At 38.2% G+C, this 19574-nt stretch overlaps 1 protein-coding gene across 3 annotated transcripts in view; it reads right to left on the bottom strand.

Moving 5' to 3' along the window:
* The window catches only part of lmo1 (LIM domain only 1), a 55068-nt gene extending 37435 nt beyond the window's left edge, over positions 1-17633 (bottom strand). The window contains exons 1-2 of one of the 3 annotated variants that reach the window (XM_072592340.1): positions 17587-17633; positions 5825-6032 (exon numbers count right to left, since the gene is read on the bottom strand). In XM_072592340.1, the coding sequence (XP_072448441.1) occupies positions 5825-5846 (22 nt within the window). In that variant the 5' untranslated portion in view covers positions 5847-6032; positions 17587-17633. Of the gene's footprint in view, positions 1-5824; positions 6033-6391; positions 6532-7341; positions 7448-17586 lie in introns of those variants that run through there. The other 2 variants (XM_072592338.1, XM_072592339.1) reach the window with 2 other exon arrangements.
* Positions 17634-19574: the final 1941 nt, after the last annotated feature.

The following is a 19574-nucleotide window of genomic DNA, read 5'->3' as shown; positions in this document are numbered from 1 at the left end:
GAATGAGAATCAAATTTGTGAAGTGCAGCGATCCCTTCCACAACCTCTTTACACAAAAATCCTTTTCTTCAGTTGACAAATCAAAAAGAGAAAAAAAAAGTTGGTCTTTACATCATCTTCAACTCTAAGTTTGATTTCAATGGAACAAATTGAAGGGGACAGACTTCCAAGAGGATACAGGCTAGTGGAAAGGTGGACATAGCAGTTGCAGGGAAGTCTGCACACTCAAAGTGACAGATTAAAAACACACAGGAGTTTGGACTCTAAAGAGGCCTTAAGATCAAACCTTCATTATTTTTGTACTTAACGGTAGTAGTGTCCAGTTCTTGGCACACTGATACCTTTACATCCATCCTAGAGAGGGTACTCTCTAGGTTTCTCAGCAGGATTGAGGGACTGGAAGCAGAGATTAATTAAATGTTCAAAGTAGTCTCATGGGTAGATTGGGAGAAAACTCCCACTGAAGATTACTCAGAACCAGGTTGATTTGCCAATTACTGGCAAAAAGGAACTAAATGTGACAGGAAAGCTATTTTCTACTTCAATATTAAATGCCTAAACTCTGGAATGCACTGTGGAGACACATTCAAATACAGTTTTGGACATGGGAAAACTCCGAGTGGAATAGAGTTACCTGTACATAAGCTAGCATGGATGTAAGTGGGCCAGGTGACCTCCTCCCAGGCTATATTGTTGATTAGAGGTTGTACTCCTTGTAGGTGCACCAGAAAATTTAAAATGTTGTTTAGAATTCTTTATGGCTAATATTTTGGCTGTAAATTGAAGCATGCGTTCTTGCACAAATACAAGAATTCACTTAGTTAAACAGGCTATATTCAAAAAGGTTTAATGGCATAGTCTTAGGATGTAGGTCAGGCTGAGTGTAATCTGCAAGCAACTTATGTAGAGATTAAGCAATAGTTTATTGCTAGACTTTCTGCCAATGCTACAGATAAGATTACCCATCAAGAAAGATGAATACATCTGAAGGTTGCACAGCTTAAATTTCAGATAGGAATGGAATGGCCATGTAGGTATTTGACAATGAGTGTCATTCAAGCAGGACACGTGCCATGTCAGGGAAGGAGCAAGGGTGAACAGGTGAGTGGGACAGTTATGTCCTGTCTACAGACAGCACTTGGATCTTTAGTGTCTTCAGCATACAACGACAAAAAGCAAAAGGGCTGAAAGTAGAAGCAGGCAGTTAGTGGAGATGTACTTGGAAGAGTATCAGGGTGCTGACAGCCCTCAGGGAAAGGGATGGAATGGTGTCAGAGAACAGTTGGGAATCAAAAGCTACAGTTCTGAAATGCAGACAGTGTAAAGTCCAAAAATCAATCTTTCAGTTAGCACAACCAAAAATAAAATTTTGCCCTTCCTTTATTGCTATGTCTGGTCACAAAAGCCTATTGAACAGTTAATATGACAGCCTTTACCTTAGATAGAGCAACTGCACATGTTATCTTGTTCACGCCAAGATATTTTTATCATTCCCTGTGTAAAATCAGATAACTCTTACCCAAGTTCAGTGTCACTGACCTATTAGGTATTTTCTAGTCCACTTGTTTAGGTGTCACTACACCTCCTGAGTAGGTGGGTTTTGAACATGACCTCTTGGCTCAGAGAAGGATACAACCACCATGCCACAAGAGCCCAAAGTACTTTTTACTTTCCTAATCAGCTTGTTCTGATGCTGATGCCTCTGGTACAGATGGGAATTGAGCAAAGGCCTCAAAGTCCAGGAGTAGGGACACTACCACTGCACCACAAGAGCTCCAAGCCTATTAAGTGATGCATGTTTATGAGTCTCACTTAGTCAATATATGCCTTAAATTCCTGAAGCCAGTGAAAGTCTGATGCATATGCATAGTTTTACTATTGTTAATGTTTCTGCTATTCTGCTTGAACAAACATGAAATATGCTTTTACTAACTAACTATACAGAAATAAAATGCAAATGATTCCTTTGCAGATGAAGGCATCTTAAAGTTCAACAAGCTATCCTGCTCATTTGACATATCCCAGAAACATGCCCCACAAATGGGTTTGACTGCAATGTTCAAATTTGAGTATCCAAGATTATGTAACATCTTCAAAAGATCCTTTGTGGTAATGTTGGTTTTACCATGAAGTAAATAGCATTTTAGTGCTCAAATTAGATATTTGTAATAATGAATTATCCAACGCCACCAATTCAGAATTTATGGAAATTTAGTTTTTCCAGCTCGAATTCAAATAGACATTTCTTCAGTTGCGCAAAAAGAAAGCCAAGAGTTAAAGCAGCTGAATCACTTTGCCCCAAAACTCAATCGACAAGTTTTTGAATAAAGGCTGATTAACCAGCTGAATCCTTAATAGAAGTTATTTGTTCTAAAAACAAAAAAACTCTGGGTTTAGAAAAATGGCATGAAGGCCACTTCAAAACTTGTGGGGCTGGGAAGTGCAAAGCAAGTAGTACTGAGAAAAATTAGTGGACATTTAGTTTGAAGTTACTGAAGCCATAAACCATACATGCAGTCATCAATTTTTAGTAATTAATTAGAAGACAAGCTGTAGGAACTCAATACAAGTGACAACAACATTACTGTCCACTTCTAAATGACAGATCACTGACAACGTGAAGCAAACAGTGTTCTTCGATTTCAGAGTATACAAGAGCACTCCTAAAGCCTAGATTTCAATTACTGGCAGAATCAAGCAATATAGCCCCTGATCAAAATAGACAGAAATGTTGTATATACACACACATATACAAACAAATAATTCCTTCAACTGGCGAGGAGCTCCAAGAAGGTCAACATTTAGATATCGAACTTGAAAGCAAAACTAATATTCTTTCACAGCTTTCAAAATTTGATCAACATCTGAAAATAGTTTAAATTCCAAAAGTGTGTAAAACTGCTTTGAAGGCAGTCTTATGAAGCTTAGCAAGCTGTTTATGGAATCAAATCTAGACTGACTGCAAGAGATCAATGCAGTTTTGAAAAGGGTTAATGAAGTGTCAATAAAGCATTTTGGTTTAGCTTAGAAACCAACTTCACTTGCAGCCCCTTTCAATTAATAGGGATCTACATTCTCTACAGATTATGAATTTGGATAGCAATGAAATTGCATATTGTGCTGATAGGTGCATGTGCTGTACAGAGATGCTGCCATCAATTTCAGAACCAATTCCAATCCATCAGTAAACCATCTTGCATATCAAGCACACTCCATTTCAGAGTAGAGGGTCTACAAGTTCCTCTCCACTATCAGCTTTTAATAAGGTTAGGCAACTGCCTTGTCACAATTCACAAAACTTCACAAAAATCTGTTCCAATAAATCAAAGAATCACTTTCAAGTTAAACTGTTATTCTGCACATTACATCAAGAGCTGTTTTTCAAAAAGCTAACATGACCACAAAACATTTATTCTCTCCATGCAATGTAAGCACTGTACAGCAGGATTTAAAAAACAGGCTTGTGACTCGATGAAATATGCAGTGCACAAAGTTTGTTTTTTCATAATAAAAAGATTGTAAGGCTTTTATTACACAACTATTAACAAAAGTTGCCATTCTTATACTTGATGAATGCAAACAAGAGTACTGCTCAAGTTCATGGAAAACACCTAGCAGAATTTAATACATTTAAATGTCTCACGATTAAATTTGAAACTTATGCTACCTTTGAACATGCATCTGCAACTTGGTTAGCAGAAATAGATGTGATCTTACCATGATAACCAAGTGTAATAATAACACAAATGACAGTTATTAAAACAAGAAATAAATGATTCACTAAAACCATTTCTATGAAGTATAAAGAGGCCCTTTAAAATAATTAAGCAAAGTTCCACTTTCATGGTTGAGGTTCACTCGACCTGTTCTACCTTGACAGGTGTCGCAACATAACTCTGGCTACTTAACAAAGACTGTAAAAAGGGTGAATGTACCTGCCTATTACAGATACAAGCCAGGAGACAAAAGCAGATATAAACTATCAACTCTAAATTGAGGAATGGCAGAGGTATAATTCTTCTAAGCTATAAGATCAGTATAAAGATTGCTTCAACCTGCATCTTTTCGGAAAAGTATAACATCTAGTCTTTATTGTCAAAGTTCAAAAAGCAGAAAAACAGGCACAGATTTCTTGCTATTATTCATAATGACTGGTTGAACCCAGCAAGCAAAGGGTGAAGCTTTTAGGCAATAAACAGCAGGTGATCTTGCTCTGAAAGTCCTAATGCTACTAAAAGCCACTCTTCGTGTACTGTAATTGGGCTTCAGTAGTTAATGTAGTATTGACTGCATTATATGGCCCTGTGTATCCTCTTTTACTAATGCCATTTGTATCGCCTTTGTACATTTACCATATTGCTTAGCCAATATCTGTTAAAAGCAATCCAAATCATGAATCATACACAAACTTTTAGCAAGGACAGATATCTAAAGCAGAAAATTTACAGTTGACTTGGTAGAGTCCACTCAGAAGCAGGATTTAAAGAGGGCTGCCTAACTTTTTTTGCATTACGGTTTTCATCAAGAATTGCAATAAAAAACAAAGCAGTTCATCCTCATTTTCACCAGCTTAACCCTACCAACATGATGGTATTGGTGACTTTTATTCGCCTTCCTGGAACTATATAGTATACAGTCTACAGTTAAGCGTTGAACCATATGTCCATCTGATGGACATGGTTTTTTGGGGGGGGGGGGGGGAAAGAAGAGAAAGGGGAAGGAGGGAGAGAGAGAGAGAGAGAGAAGAAAGCGAGGGAACCACAAGCCCAATACCTCACATTAAGTTCTCTAGTCTTTAAAGAGTTAAATAGTCGGTTCACTTCGCTCGTATCGACGGGATCATAGCAGGAAAACAAACGTCTCAAGTCCTACATTAAAACCCGAAGCTTTTTTTTTGAGAGAAGCTCATTAAAGTGCTTTATCTAAACAGGAGTGGGTTTATAAACATGCACGTGCTTCTATATTTAGTTCAAAGACAACATATACAGCGGGAAAAGAGCAAAAGTACGAAGCTTTTGAAAAAAAGATCGGAAAGTAATTGTGTTAATTGTGTCAATTTCATCTCCGTAGCAACGGGGCAAGCGCCAGTAACTGATCCGGAGAGAAACAAGGACAGAACTGGCTGCAATCGCTCTTTATGAACACGACGGGGAAATGAGAGAGAGAGAGAGAGACCTCGAGGCAGCTCGACAGTCGGTAATCCGGTTCCTGATCTCTCAGCGGCGGCACTGATCCGTACACATCGCCCCTGCAACTTCTCACGGGCGGAATCAAAGCAATTGCATCATTTCCAAGCACAGACTTTCCCATAGCCAAGAATAAAGCAAAGCACACGGGGAGTAAGTGTGTGGCAAGAAACCACCAGCACAAAAGTAAAATCAAAATTGGGGGGGGGGGTAAGTGAAGGAGACAAGAGAAAGGAACAAATACGTACAAAAGAAACGGAACAGTTTAATGTTGGATAAGGATCGGGGAAATTTCAATCGCTTGTGGAGCTGAGTTCGTGGGTCCGGACAGGGAGGTACACAAACCGAAACGGGGGGGGGGGGGGGGGGTGGAAAGAGAGAGAGAAAAAAAGACGCATTGCTTCCACACGGCCCGGTGTAAAAGACGACAGGAACATGTGAAGAGCATTTCCAATACGAAGAGAAACGATACAAAACAGCCTTTAAAAAAAGTGATCACACAAACAGCTTCCACCGCCGCTGGTATTTCACCGGATTTCATTTCAGGAGACACAGACCAGCGGAGGGTGGGGGTTAGACACTGATTTACCAAAAAAAATCTCTTCTCTCCCCCACCCACCAAAAGCAGCGTGGCTCACCTTCCTCCTTGTCAAGTACCATCGTCCTCTGGACGCAGCGGAGTCCGGGGCACGGCGCTCCCTCCTCGGCTTCTCCAGCCAACAAGAGTCGCTGGCGGAACTGCTGACTATCTTTCGCCTTTGAGGATCGAGAGAAGCGGCAACAGCCGACCTTTTTTCCCCCGGTTAATGCAAAACGCAGGAGCCCCACACCTCCGACAGCTGGTACCTAGAAACAGAAATCACACTCAGCCGCTCTCAAAAGCCGGCAAACAGCGACGAGCAGCTTTTTCCTCCAATTTATGTGGTTCTCTACCCTTTAGGGTCCCTAGCTGGCGAAGAAATGCACACATTTCCCAGTATTCCTCAGGTTCCCTGGTTAATTAAATCAATTCATTATGCTCATATCTGATTAGCAGCCCCCGAATCAATTATTCAATACACAAACATAATTGCCTGTGCCAGAGGTGTCTAAGTTTTAGCTTATTTAACTCCAAGGACACTAATTACCCCTAGGGCAAGGGAACTTTTCTCATTAATTCTGAGAAATACAAAAGCCCATTTAAGGAGTGTGCGTGGTTGACTCACAGAGGGAACATTCTGTAATACACGTGCATTTAGCAATGGAGATTGCGCGAGAGAGAGAGAGAGAGAGAAAGGGGCTTGCTACTAATTTATAAATGGGTTATCTTATTTCTTCCAAAGGTACAATAACGAGCCACCCTCGAATCTTTTATTAAACCTTGAAGCAAAATGGGATTTGGGGGGGGGGGGGTAAAAGGGGGAGGGCGGAAGATCGTTAAACTGGATTTTTAACCGATCTTTTATAAAAATGACAGAACAGCGGTTAGATCCAAGATCGTCCCCTCCTCCTCCACCCCCCCCCCCCTTCCCCTTTTTAACATTCAATCCAACTTTAATCCTAACCATTAGGAGCTGGGCATGCAGAGCTGTCCAGCCACAATTCTAAATTACAATCAAACGGTTACCAATTACACAAATTATTGACGGCAGATTTTCTTTTCAACTGCAAATTAAGGCTATTAAGAAAGCCTTTTTTTAATGCAAAAGTGACTAATTAACCAACGGATGGGAAATCTGCAGCCCAGATATCAAAAAAAGCGCTGTGCACATTGCGGAAACACAAGGGAACCAATTAGTTTAATTATCAAAACAGCTAATTAAAATTGCACAGTTCCTAATTAGTTCTTTGCTTTTGCCTCTAATTGACAGGATGGAGATAAATGGGCAGCCGATGAAAAAAAAGGAAAACAGAAACTCTGGTTGAATATTTATGCTGACTTTATCTCGGTCTGTGTGGCAGCCTTGAAACTGGGAAATTAATGACCTTAATTCCCAAACTCTTTTACTCTAACTGCGCTCCCCTCTGCGTTCCCTAAGCATTCTGATTTTTATGGGTCCAGCCATCCCGCCAACAATTTACACAGGGAATAAAAGCCCTGGGAGGTGGGGAAGATCCAACAATTCACTGCCTAATGTGACAGTTCCCAGTTAAAGCCACAGGGCCCTCTTTGTACCTTATATTTAATCGCTGCCAGAAATCTGATCGTCATTACATTCTCCTTTCAACCCCGTTTCTCCTTGTTGCGATCTTCGCGGTGACTTTTTTTTCCCCCCCCCTTTCATCACATTAATTAACCGTGTATTGTCTTCATTGCCTGGGGATAGGGAGCTCGTCATAAGTGAGCCGGCGGTTTCTTTTGCAACCTGATGTGTTTTGATACAAATTCCATGGTAGTAACGCAGAGCTAAGCAAACCAAACATGAACGTTACCAGGCTCTTCTGAATGTGGCCTCTCCATTTAGGAAGGCCGTTACTGACAATACGAAGCCCTACCTTATCTATCATGGCACCAGTTTAAATGGTTGCCAACCTTGAAAATAGGCATGAAACTGTTTCATTAATTTTGCTTCAAGTCAGTCTTTAAAAAATATTAAGTTTACTTCTAAAACAAAGCTTCCCTAGCCATCTTGGCTGTATCTCAATCCCATTCCCCAGTGAAATCACCCTATGCAAATAGAATTCGCTGTATAGGAATTCGATAGACATACCAACTACAAAACTCGCTGCATAGGAATTATATTGAAGTTTGTTCTTGGAGAAACCGATGTTTTACCGTGACCGAGCTTTTATTCCAAGCTTGTAATTGGCTTCCCAACCTTCACATATTTATCCCCACACCCCCACCAACAAATGTTCAATGTACTCCTCATTGAATGGGCATCATTTGCAGGTAGGAGCAATCATTTGCCCTGAAAGTCAGACATTACTTGTGACAACGCCACTTTTATCCACCTTCTGCAACTCAGCTCCTGTAAAATATCGAACTCGTTTGTCGAGATCATTAGGAATTTGGTGAACTCAGCATTCTAAATTGCTAATAATTAACTGGCATTGACTGACATTGTGCTGGTAGTGATTTTTTCTCGCACAATCTTTCGGCTAGATCCTTATAGTATGAAATATTTTATTATGTGAACTAATATAACAAGAAGTGATCACCATCTCTCCACAGTAAGCCTCCCATTTCAGATACTCCATGGGGGTAATACCACCCAATGGTTATATGGCATTGCAGCAGTAACACCTTTTTTAGGCTGCGGATTCTGCCAGGTACTCTCAATTTGACTTCATGTTTTGCCATGGAGATAAATATGTCTAAACAATCAAAATTGTTGCATAATTGGGCTTAAAATGATGTTGCAAAATTTAACTTTGAAAACAGGATTTTCAGCATGGGGATTACTTGCATCTAGAGCAGGGCAAAATATATTAACTAATGACTACATAAATACTGCAATACTCTGTTTAAAATACTCATTTAAAAAAAATCAGTATTGAAAGCAAAATTGTCAATAAATGAGTACCAGCAATTGGACGAAAGATCCAAGTTTATTCCATTTTTCTGAAGTCACCAAATAATTATGCAATCTTTGTTCTCTAGTTTCCCATTGATTACCCCAATTTATGAAAATGGCAGGTAAAGCATTGGCAAATACTAATACTTCATGAAACTCATCCTATTCAAAATCACTTTTTTGGTACAAATTACACAATTATGGTATGTAACACTATCGGATAATATATACTCCCATTTCCTGGTCATGCATGTGTCAGCTTGGTTTAGTTGAAAATACTTCCACTCAAGTCTGAAAGTTGTGGGTTTCGGGCTAACCTAATCCAGGATTTCAGCCATTCCAGTACTAACCCTAACTAATCTATGGAAATGGTGCTGTAGTTATAATTTCAATGAGCTCGTATGGCATGATGGCTCAGTGGGTAGCACTCCTGCCTCACAGTGCCAGGGACTGGATTTGATTCTGCCCTTGAGTGACTGTCTGTGTGAAGTTTGCACATTCTCCTCTTGTCTGCATGGACTTCCTGCCACAGTCCAAAGATGTGCAGGTTTGGCTGTGCTAAATTGCCCATAGTGTCCTGGAATGCACAGGCTTGGTGGATTAGCCATAGGAAATACAGGGCTACAGGGATGGGATGGGTTTAGGTGGAATACTCTTTGGATGGTTGTTGTGGACCTAATGGGCCAAATGGCCTGCTTCCGCACTGTAGGAATTCCATGATTCTAATCCAATGTCCTAAACTAATGTTCTGAGGACATGGGTTGAAATCCCACCATGGGAGAAATTTGAATTCAACAAAAACCTGGAGTTTAAGGAAATAATCAATAATGGACATATTGTTGTACAAATCCATCTGGTTCACAAATTGCCTCTCGGGATTGCGGTTGTCAACCTTTCCTGGCTGGTCTACATGTGATTCCAAACCCACAGTAATGTGATTAATTCTTAGCTGCCCACTGAAATGGTCCAGCAGGCCACACAATTCAAGGGCGATTAGGAATGCTGGCCCAGCCAGTGAAATCCACACCCCATCAGTACATCTAAACAAAACTGATTCACTGCAGCACTGTTCTTTGGACAAGATACCAAACAGAGACTATTCTTACATGTTCTCTAGTTCACCCGGCTGCTACAAATTAATGGCATGATTTGAAGATATCTCTTGAATTATCTGCTTGCCCTGATCAACAATCCTCCCTCAATCAACACTACCAAACACAGGATTAACCAGCCATTAGTCTAATGTTTGAGATTTTGTCATGTGGTAAATGGCTACTATTTTCTTCAAATAGCATACAGATTGGACCATTTTGCTTCACCTGACTGTCCTCAAATGACATGACAATAGGGCTTCCAGGTAATTCACTCTATGTGAAGCACAGATATGACCGGATGGTATAGACATTCCGGGAAACAATTTATGCATATTGTCTGATTGAAATGTGTATTACTTCTAGACATGTTGTTTACATATATAATTTTAATATAATATTTAGGAGTGAGTTAAATGTTTTAATGTATGAAGACATGTTAAAAATATTTACACCAGCTTCATGGTTCATTTTTGTGACAAGTAAAATTAATGCCTGATCCCAAATATTTAAATTTTCAATTTAATAGCCAGGCAAAGGGGCAATTCGGATGACATCAGCCTACAAGTTTGTAATTCATATTAAAATTAGTAAACTTCAAATTCATTATACATGTGCAAATAATCTCTGGTTTATTACCCATGTGACAAAGACATTCATATCACATATTCATCGATTAATTATGCTATTTTTGCATATGGAATAAATTACATATTTGATATTAGTTTCCTTTGGTTTATCACTGTCTACTTGCTAATTGAAATGCAGGCTGTACTTCATGCAAAAGTATTGTTTACAGTTTTAACTGAAGTGAATCTGTTATGCATCTTTCTATGAGTGTTAAGGCTTGCAGGATTTCCTCAATTTTATGGTTGGGAGACTGGTGAAGTGGCACCACCCACACTGGGTTGTTATGAGGTTTGAAGACATATGGAAATGCCAAAAGGTATTGTCCTAAGGTCTGACACAAAGACATTATTGTAACATGATACTAACTGAAATAAAATGTCATGTTCAAATGGTATATCACCTGCATGAGGGTATTTCCATAGAAATATGGATTACTATTGGATTCATTATGAACATCTCATTATTAACTTTGAATTACTATCATTCAAATAAACAAACAAACAGAACAACTGCATTATAATGTTATAAAACCCAAGGATTATGTATAGATCAGAATTTTACATGAAGAGAAAGACTAGAAAATTACATATGTAAAAAGCTGAGTTCAAAGGTTGAACCAGAATTTTGGTTGGATTGGGTAAATACTTTTCTAGTACTGGCAAACTGTGTTCCAGTAAATGTAATTTGAATTTATATTTTATTTATTTTCCATAATGTGAAATAGGAGGATTCTGACTAATAGTGAGTAGTGTATATTTCATCTCTGTAGTTACATTTCTTGGTTACTTCGAAAAACGAAACACATATCCAATACCAACTGAAAGAATGCCATATTATTAAAGGGTCTGCACACAAAAACTTGTTAACTCTACTCAGCTAATTTAGAATCTGTCCACAGTGGAAAAAGAAAGATTAAGATTGTTTTGGAGGAACATACAAAATATAGTGACAAATAAAGTTTAAAAATTACAGTTGGTATCATTTCCTCAGAGCATAGAACCAATAATATTGATGAATAATTTTATTATTGGTAGTCATTTAAAGGAAGCAGCAGTTTAACACAGGCATGTATTTTCATATTTCAACTGTTGGTTAAAATCTAGTTTCAGAACCGCAGCCAGCCCTTCCACTTACATCAATGTATCACCTTTTGCCGTGCATTGTGCATTTAACTACTGTTAGGCCAATGTTTGAATAGTGATGCCTTACAGATTCATGTCTTTGGGCAGCTGGATTGAAACTGACCCAAAACATTTCGCCCAAAAGTGGACATTTGGCGAATAATGAAAGGAAATTTCTATCACATCCATCTGCGTTAGATTTGAACTCAGGTCAGAGACAGGAATGGACAAGTTTTGACCAGCTGTGTTTACCAACTTCCCTGGAGACAATGTACCATTAAATTTCAATAGTTAGTGGACTAGATTTTGGCCCAGTCTTGACGCTGCTCTTCTGGTTTCACAGAAAAGTTTAAATTAGAATTAAAAAAACTGCCTTCCTTTCATTGGCACTAGATGGTGCCACTGAAGATTTCCTGCACTGCTCATTGCAACTGACCTCTTGATGGGGGGTCATTCCACAGGTATTAGGCACCTTACTTACACATAAAAAGATGCCTAATACGTGTTCTAAGTGACAGCCCAACACACCCAAAAATGAATGTCACAAATTTAATATTGGGATCAGCACTGGTACAGGTTAATGCAGACCAACTTGATGTTAAATTAGTATACTTTGAATCAATCTTATTCATAAAAAAATGGATACAATGCACACCAATGTTTGCACATGCCTGTGAGTTTAGAAGAAAGAAAAATACTGGGTCTTTGAATGGTTAGGTGAGAAACACATTTATAGAAAATTACATTTCAGCCAGTTTGTTGCTTCAGTAACTTCAAAAAAAAATGGTCTATTGCTCCCGGAACTGGAAGACATTAATTTACAGAACTTCAATAAAAGCATCCTTTGCTCAGCATACCAGTGCAAACACCACTTTGCTATAGAATTTCCTCTTTTAAAAAAAATTCCATCATGTGTTAATTAAAATGTTCTTGAGGAATTAAATCAGAATGGGTTTAGATTTGACCTTGTGTATGGCAGAATGTTTTATCGATGGAATGTTCTCTATCTTGGCTTCCAATTGAAAGGCACATTATGATACACTCCATGCTTCTTTGAAAAAAAAGCTAGTTTTGATTATCCTTTGTTTTGCATTGTATTTTGTCCCCTCATACTAGATAATAAAGTAGTCCGGGTTACAAATGCTATTTGGTATATCCATCAGCAGTTATGTTTGAGAGTAGAAATTCACTTGCCACTTTCCTCTCCTTGGTTTTGATATATAAAATCTACAGGGCAGAACCAGACCATTCAATCCACTATTACATGCCAATGAACTTGACACTTCACAAAGTCTCTACCCAGAATATTTAATTTGCATACCTATGTATTCCTTTTACCCCTCGTGTACTTAGCTACCTCTTGAAGACATGGAAGCTATTTGTCTCAATTATTCCATGTATCAGTTCCACATAGGAACCACTCTCTCGGTAAGGAAGATAATCCAACTGAGACTGAAAATCATGTCCCATGAGGAAGCCCAAATGCAATTTTAGTTCAAATTGGGTTTCAAACGGTCACTTGGTTCTGAATCTAATGTTCTGGCCACCTCAGTTAACCCTTTATGTTCTCTACTGAATCAGAAGAATTCTACTTAATACAAAGTTGTGACTGTAGCTTTATGCCAAAAACATTTAGCCTATCCTGAACTCAATGTTTTTGTGCTTTTGTTTCCCACCTGTTATTTGTCCATACGGTGCCCCTTTCACCCAGACAGGTAGTGCAACAAAGAATATACATGTTGGCACTCTAAATTCCATCAATAAAAAGACCACTTGTGAAAGAAAATGTGAAATCAATTTTTTCCATTGCTATGGTAGAATGCTACAATTTTGTGAAATGAAACCCACTGAGATTTGATTTAAATTTCCACAAGTTTGCCTCGAGGATTCAATTAGGAACACAAGAACAGAACAGGCAATTTAGCCCCCTGAGCCTCTGCTGCCATTCAATGAGATCATGGATGATCTAACTCTCATGTCTTATACTGGTTTTTGCTCCATTTCCCTTCATTCCTTTCGCTAACAAACATTTATCAGCCAGAATTTTAAAATGAATAATTGATTTGGCATCAATTGCTGTTTGTGGAAGACTGTTACAAGCTGCAATATCTCTTTACTTGAAATAACATTTTCTAATTTCATTCTCAAAAAGGTCTGGCTCTAAACTTAATCTTACACAGCTTAGCCCTGGACTCAAAATAGCGGAATTGGCAAGTTGTCTTGGTACGTGAACCCAGAACAATAGATTTTAAAGCTCAAGGTTATTACAGCTATACTGATGGATCAACCAGCACTTTTCAGTTCTAAAAAATATTGCAAAACAAGCTTCCCTACTCTACCACCCATTCCATCAACATTACCTCACTTGAAGATGCAGCTCTTGCTGGGAATCAGTTCCACAGGAGACAACAACATTTCACTCTTTCAACCAATAGCCTGTCATAAAAGCTATAAACCCAGATGGTGTGTGCCAATAGGCTATTAACATTAGGGTGTATCACTGGTGCCTCAGTTTGATCTTAGTCTCAACTAATGTTCTCAACACTATAAGCATTTTCCACCTGGGATCTCTTCATCTGATCAGGCAGTGTAAAACTCCTGTGACCATTTTTATTACTGTGACTGGTATTCTGGATCATATGTGCTAATTCAGCATGGAGCAGGGATTTAAACCTGGCACCTTTTGATCCAAATGGTTCAGTCTCCCACCAAGTGTTGCATTAAATTACTAAGCCATTAAGAAACCCTTGGTAGAGGGGTTTTAACTGAATGAAATCACAGCTATTTTTTGCATCTGAAGCAGTTAGTAACCTGAACTTTTTTTAAAAAACAGATCATTTTGCCTCTGATTGCTCAATGCTAGTTTCAATAAACTTTTAAATTAATGTTTAAAACTGACAAGACTAAATGAAATGATAAAAGGTACATTTTTAATAAAAAGACTATAAAAAACTTAGAAATTACGAGCAATTCATTAGAGAGTTGCATGAAAAAGTTGAGAATTTAAAAGATGCTGATATTTATATTATTCCTCACCTAAAACCACACTGACATGAACAAAACAGTTGCTCAAAAGCCATTTTAACACAATGCAATCAGATTTGGGGACCACCCAATCATTAGATATTTATAGAGATGGAACTTATGAGTTAAGTAACTTGAGTCCACAAGTTTTCATATTAAAGGTCTTGGAAACTCAGCTCTGAAAGGGTCATGTGATTAGTGAACCTCATCAACCAAGGCTGAATTTGTATTGTATGACACTAGAGCTGAAGTGTGCAAATTAATTTGAGATGGACAGAGTTCAATAACTAGCCCACCCATGTAATGGGGAACTTTGAGAGTTCAAGGAATAGCCTGGAATGATTACTGGATTATATTCATTTGTTGTAATACACAGACCTCGCTGTCAATCACAATGGAACTTTAATTGAGAGGGCAGAAGCAAGGTTGTTTAGACAGTTGCTTATTCAGTCTGCCCTCATAACTACCACTCAAAATGAGTACATACTAAGCAGCAGGAGCACAAGCACACTTTCTGCTACTGTTTGCCAAATCGGAAATGAAATTCAGCACTAAGAATTGTTTTATTCATATCCTATACATTAATTAGCGTACAGTTGGATAGAATGAACAGCATTTACAATTCATTCAATTTCTACATGCTTAATCTTTTGAACCAGCCTCTTGAGGAATTCTTGTGTCAAAGACTTGTAATATTATATAGTCACAAAAGTTGCAATATATAGTTTCTGAACTGGTAATAGTGTACACATGTATCTATATATCTCAGTGGCTTAGTTGATAATCTTCTTACTCATAAATCACAAGACTCCCAGTTTAGGTCCTACTCAGGACCAAAGCACAAAACCCACACTGATACTCTATTGCAGTCTTGAGGTAGGGTCAGACCATCAGAGGTGCCATATAAATGCAGGTTTTTGTTTCTTTTATTAGTGCATACCTTCATTGTGGTACATATTAAATCATCTTTACTTGAAACTAATTTTTGTTTCTGACCAAAGTAAGTATCATCTTGACCCTGCAATAAATAAATGTTTAAACATTGTTTGTTGCAGCACATTGGGTTAATCACATGATTCAGTGAAAACACTTCCACAGCAGGCAGGAGGGACTCTAAACAGCCAAGTGACTCCAGGGAATCCTCACACATATTGAGTCGCTAAAGGTGTAGCATATGAAGAGGTACGGGCTCCTGCTTCTTATTCGCCTGCTTGGTTGAGGAATGACACACCATCAGTGGGGATGGAGATGAACGAATCAGTATAAAAAAAGTTTATCACGAGCACAAATTATATTACAGATCACATTAGGATAGATAAGTGGAGATGAGCAGCCTTTTAATAATGAAGGATAAAAGGTGAACAGAACTGTAAGTACTCAAGTGACTTTGCTTCTTAGATGGGTCAACATGGACGTGATCGGTTGAATGGCCTTTTGCACAATGATTGAGATTGTTCTTTGCTTTATCTTTCACAGCTTGTTAATCAGTCTACATATTGTAACTATCATTGTGCATGAGAGCACAGCATTGCTTAACTAAAATTAACTTGTATTCTTTCACAAGTCCCGGATACACATTAAAAGCTAGTTCTGAATAAGCACCAAAATAAGTTTTAGCTAGCATTGATTAACACAAAGCATTTCAATCACAAGAACACACAGGGTTTGATGGCCCTTTTGACACAGGCATATGGCATTGGGATAAAAATGGGTCAACTGGAGAAATTTCATTAAAATTAGCAGTCAGAATTCCAATGTTAATTGGTTTGCAAAGACTTTATGTTAAATTTGAAACCAAGCCTCCCTGGAATAAAAGGACAATACAAATTACATAAAACCATCTACTTTAAGTTCTAGTGATTAAAAAATAATGCAGCTGAGCCTAAGGTGTGCTTGGTTAGTAGAAAGTGGGCTTTATATAATTTATACACCAGCTGTTGCAACAGTTTTCTCTATATGCTTTTCTAGGCCATTTCCTTACTGACTGCATCTGATGAAATTCTGTTGTGAGAGACTTGGGGGGTGGTGGTGGGGGGGCTGCAGGAGTTGGTGCTACGTTGGTGAATTGAGGATTCTAATTCCACTGGTGTTTCTGAATGGAAAGGCATACTGGTGGGAACTTTTAATGGAAGCTCTGTAATCAGAATACACTTGTATTCAGCCCCTACTATAATAAATCTCATCAAATGTTAAAGCACAGGCATGTGTGGAAGGATAGAATTTCAAGGTTTTAGACTGTCCCCATTTTAGACACTCCTCCGGGAGCGTGTGATTACTCAGGTTTAGCAGTTTATTGCCTCATCTTTCAATATCCAGTGAAGCACAAAATTCTAATCTAAGTTGTTCTTTCTACTTAAAGAAAAGGCGTCGATATGCTCAAAGACTTTTGTTAACATTGTGGCGAATCATTTCTTGCTCTGATTCAATATGATGTGGGTAAAATGATTTTCTGATGTGAACAGGCAGCCCATTATTGGTGAAGTTAACATATTTAAAAAGAACATCAGAAGGTACAGGCTGTGCAATCCAAGAATAATTTGGATCTTTTGCTGTTTAAAGAAAAAACTAAGCAGCCGATCAAAAGCTTAGCATCATTATAGGGCTTTCATTACAGGAAAGACTCGTTAATCTGATTTTATGTTCAAGAAATCATAACACTTTTATTTGGCTACTGTATGGATTTAACACTGAATGTATATGACACTCCCTTGTACTCAGAGTATTAAAGCACAATGTTTCAAATTTACACACACAGAAAAGATAAGATCAAATATTTTAAAATAAGCATAGCATAGAAATTCACCGATGATTTCTGTGATTATGGAAGAATGGACAAATTGCCAACATTTTCTTTAAAAAGCTCATGGATACACATACACTGAAACACTAGAATTGGTTTCACAAGGTGTCAGTTTCAAACTCCCAGTGCTACCTCTATTTTCAATCTCAGTTTTGTCATATTAAAAAAAAACCTGTTCCTTAGTTAGGTGTGTGCCTGACATTAACAGATTATTGCAATAAAGTTTAAATAGCTTACCAGATAAAAGACATCAGTTCAAGTGAGAATCATACACTTGCAGATTTTGTAGCCTTCGATGTACAGCCTAGAAAAAAACAAAAATCAGAGAGAAATATTCAATATTTAAGGAGTTATTTTAATGAGATGACCAAGTGTACCAGAAGAGAGCATGTCTTTTACATTCTGCCATCTTCCACTATTTTTTATCCAATTGTGCAATTTTCTGTGAAAATTAAATTTAATTATCCAATTACAATGATTATCTTGCAGAAGCTGCCCACAACTGTGCCTTTATTATCCAGTCACAGCTGTTATATAACACAGCAGAGGACTTGGTAATTATTGAATTGAATTGAATTGAATTAGGTTTATTGTCACATGTACTCACATGAGTACACTGAAAAGTTTACAAGTCGCCACTTACAGCGCCATCTTAGGTGCGAAGGTACCTAAGTACAGAATTTTAGGTACAAAGCAGAAAACTAAGGATAACAAAGTTAAAAAGTTACACATTGCAGTCCTTATTAAAATATGGAAAAACAAAGAAACACAGTTAACAATTCAACACCACAGTCCATAAGTGCCTGCCCATGCTGGGCTTGTACTCCTCACAAGGGTTTGACTTCCCCTGCTTCAGGCTCAACCTCGCCCTCATTGCTGCCCCAGGGCTGCCTGCTCTCACTGCCTTGCAGCTTGTTCCTGTTCCTGCTCCTGCTGCTGCTGTCTTGTGCAATGACCACTTGAAGAGGATTGCAACAGACCCGGGTTCAATTCCCGCCTCAGGCAACTCTCTGTGTGGAGTTTGCACTTTCTCCCCATGTCTGCGTGGGTTTCCTCCGGGTGCTCCGGTTTCCTCCCACAATCCAAAAATGTGCAGGTTAGGTGAATTGGCCATGCTAAATTGTCCATAGTGTTAGGTGCAGGGGTAAATGTAGGGGAATGGGTCTGGGTGGGTCGTGCTTCGGCGGGTCGGTGTGGACTTTTTGGGCTGAAGGGCCTGTTTCCACACTGTAAGTAATCTAATCTAATCTAATTGGAGAGATGCAAAACATCAGTAAATTTGAAAAGACAATCGCTGAAAAAGAGTGAATGTCACCATTGGAACATCAAAAAAAACAAAACTCCAGTGTTCTTTTTGTATGTTTTATGGACTATTGATGGCATCATCAAAACTAGTAGCTGGTGAGAGGTTACTGAATTGGATGTAATAACAATGAATCAATGGTGATACAATTATTAATCCAAAATAGAAATGAATATATACTTCTAAACAGTTTAAATTTTGTTGATTTAGCTCCCTTAACATCTTCTCCAACTCATACCTTTAATGATATAATCATATATTGTACTGCTTAAATTCAAGACAAATAGAAAGAGGGTGTTGATCACATTATTTTGGTATTGTTCTGAAGTGTTGTATTGTGGGTGACAAAAAAATTTATGTTGGTTGTTAAAAATTCTAATATAGAAATCATCACAAAAAGCCTCAGTACTTCTTCACAAGGTAAGAAAGCAATGAAAAAAAAGAACATTTTACCATTAAGTGCAAACCTTCCACAGACTGTATACAATCCTATTGGTGTCTATCCTACTTACTTAACCTCTTGAGGGAAGTGCATATATATTCCCTTTTTCCCAAAGACTTATGTGTAGTATTCAATTTATTGATCCAATTCTAAATCTTCACTAGCTTGTTGCTTTCACAATTAGTATTCCACACACCCCAACTTCCCTGGATACGCTGGAAGTAATGTCCTCTGTGCATTATTTTATAACTTCTGTCTTTCCACATCTCACCAGTTTCTAGTCCATTCTCAATTAGATATTCATCTTCAAAATAACATGACTGATTTAACTTCAACTACTTTTGGTAGCAGGCTTTTTCATATATTTAGTTCTCTGTGGATTGAGGACATAATTTTAAGAATGAGACTCCCATTAGTTTTACACCCAAAAACTCTATTTCTGACATCACATAACTAAGTGGAATAGCTTGCTCATCTCAA

This window comes from Chiloscyllium punctatum, chromosome 22 (genome assembly GCF_047496795.1).
Source record: "Chiloscyllium punctatum isolate Juve2018m chromosome 22, sChiPun1.3, whole genome shotgun sequence".
NCBI lineage: Eukaryota > Metazoa > Chordata > Chondrichthyes > Orectolobiformes > Hemiscylliidae > Chiloscyllium > Chiloscyllium punctatum.
Note: the sequence above shows the minus strand (reverse complement) of the source record. Positions and strands in the feature narration are given on the sequence as shown.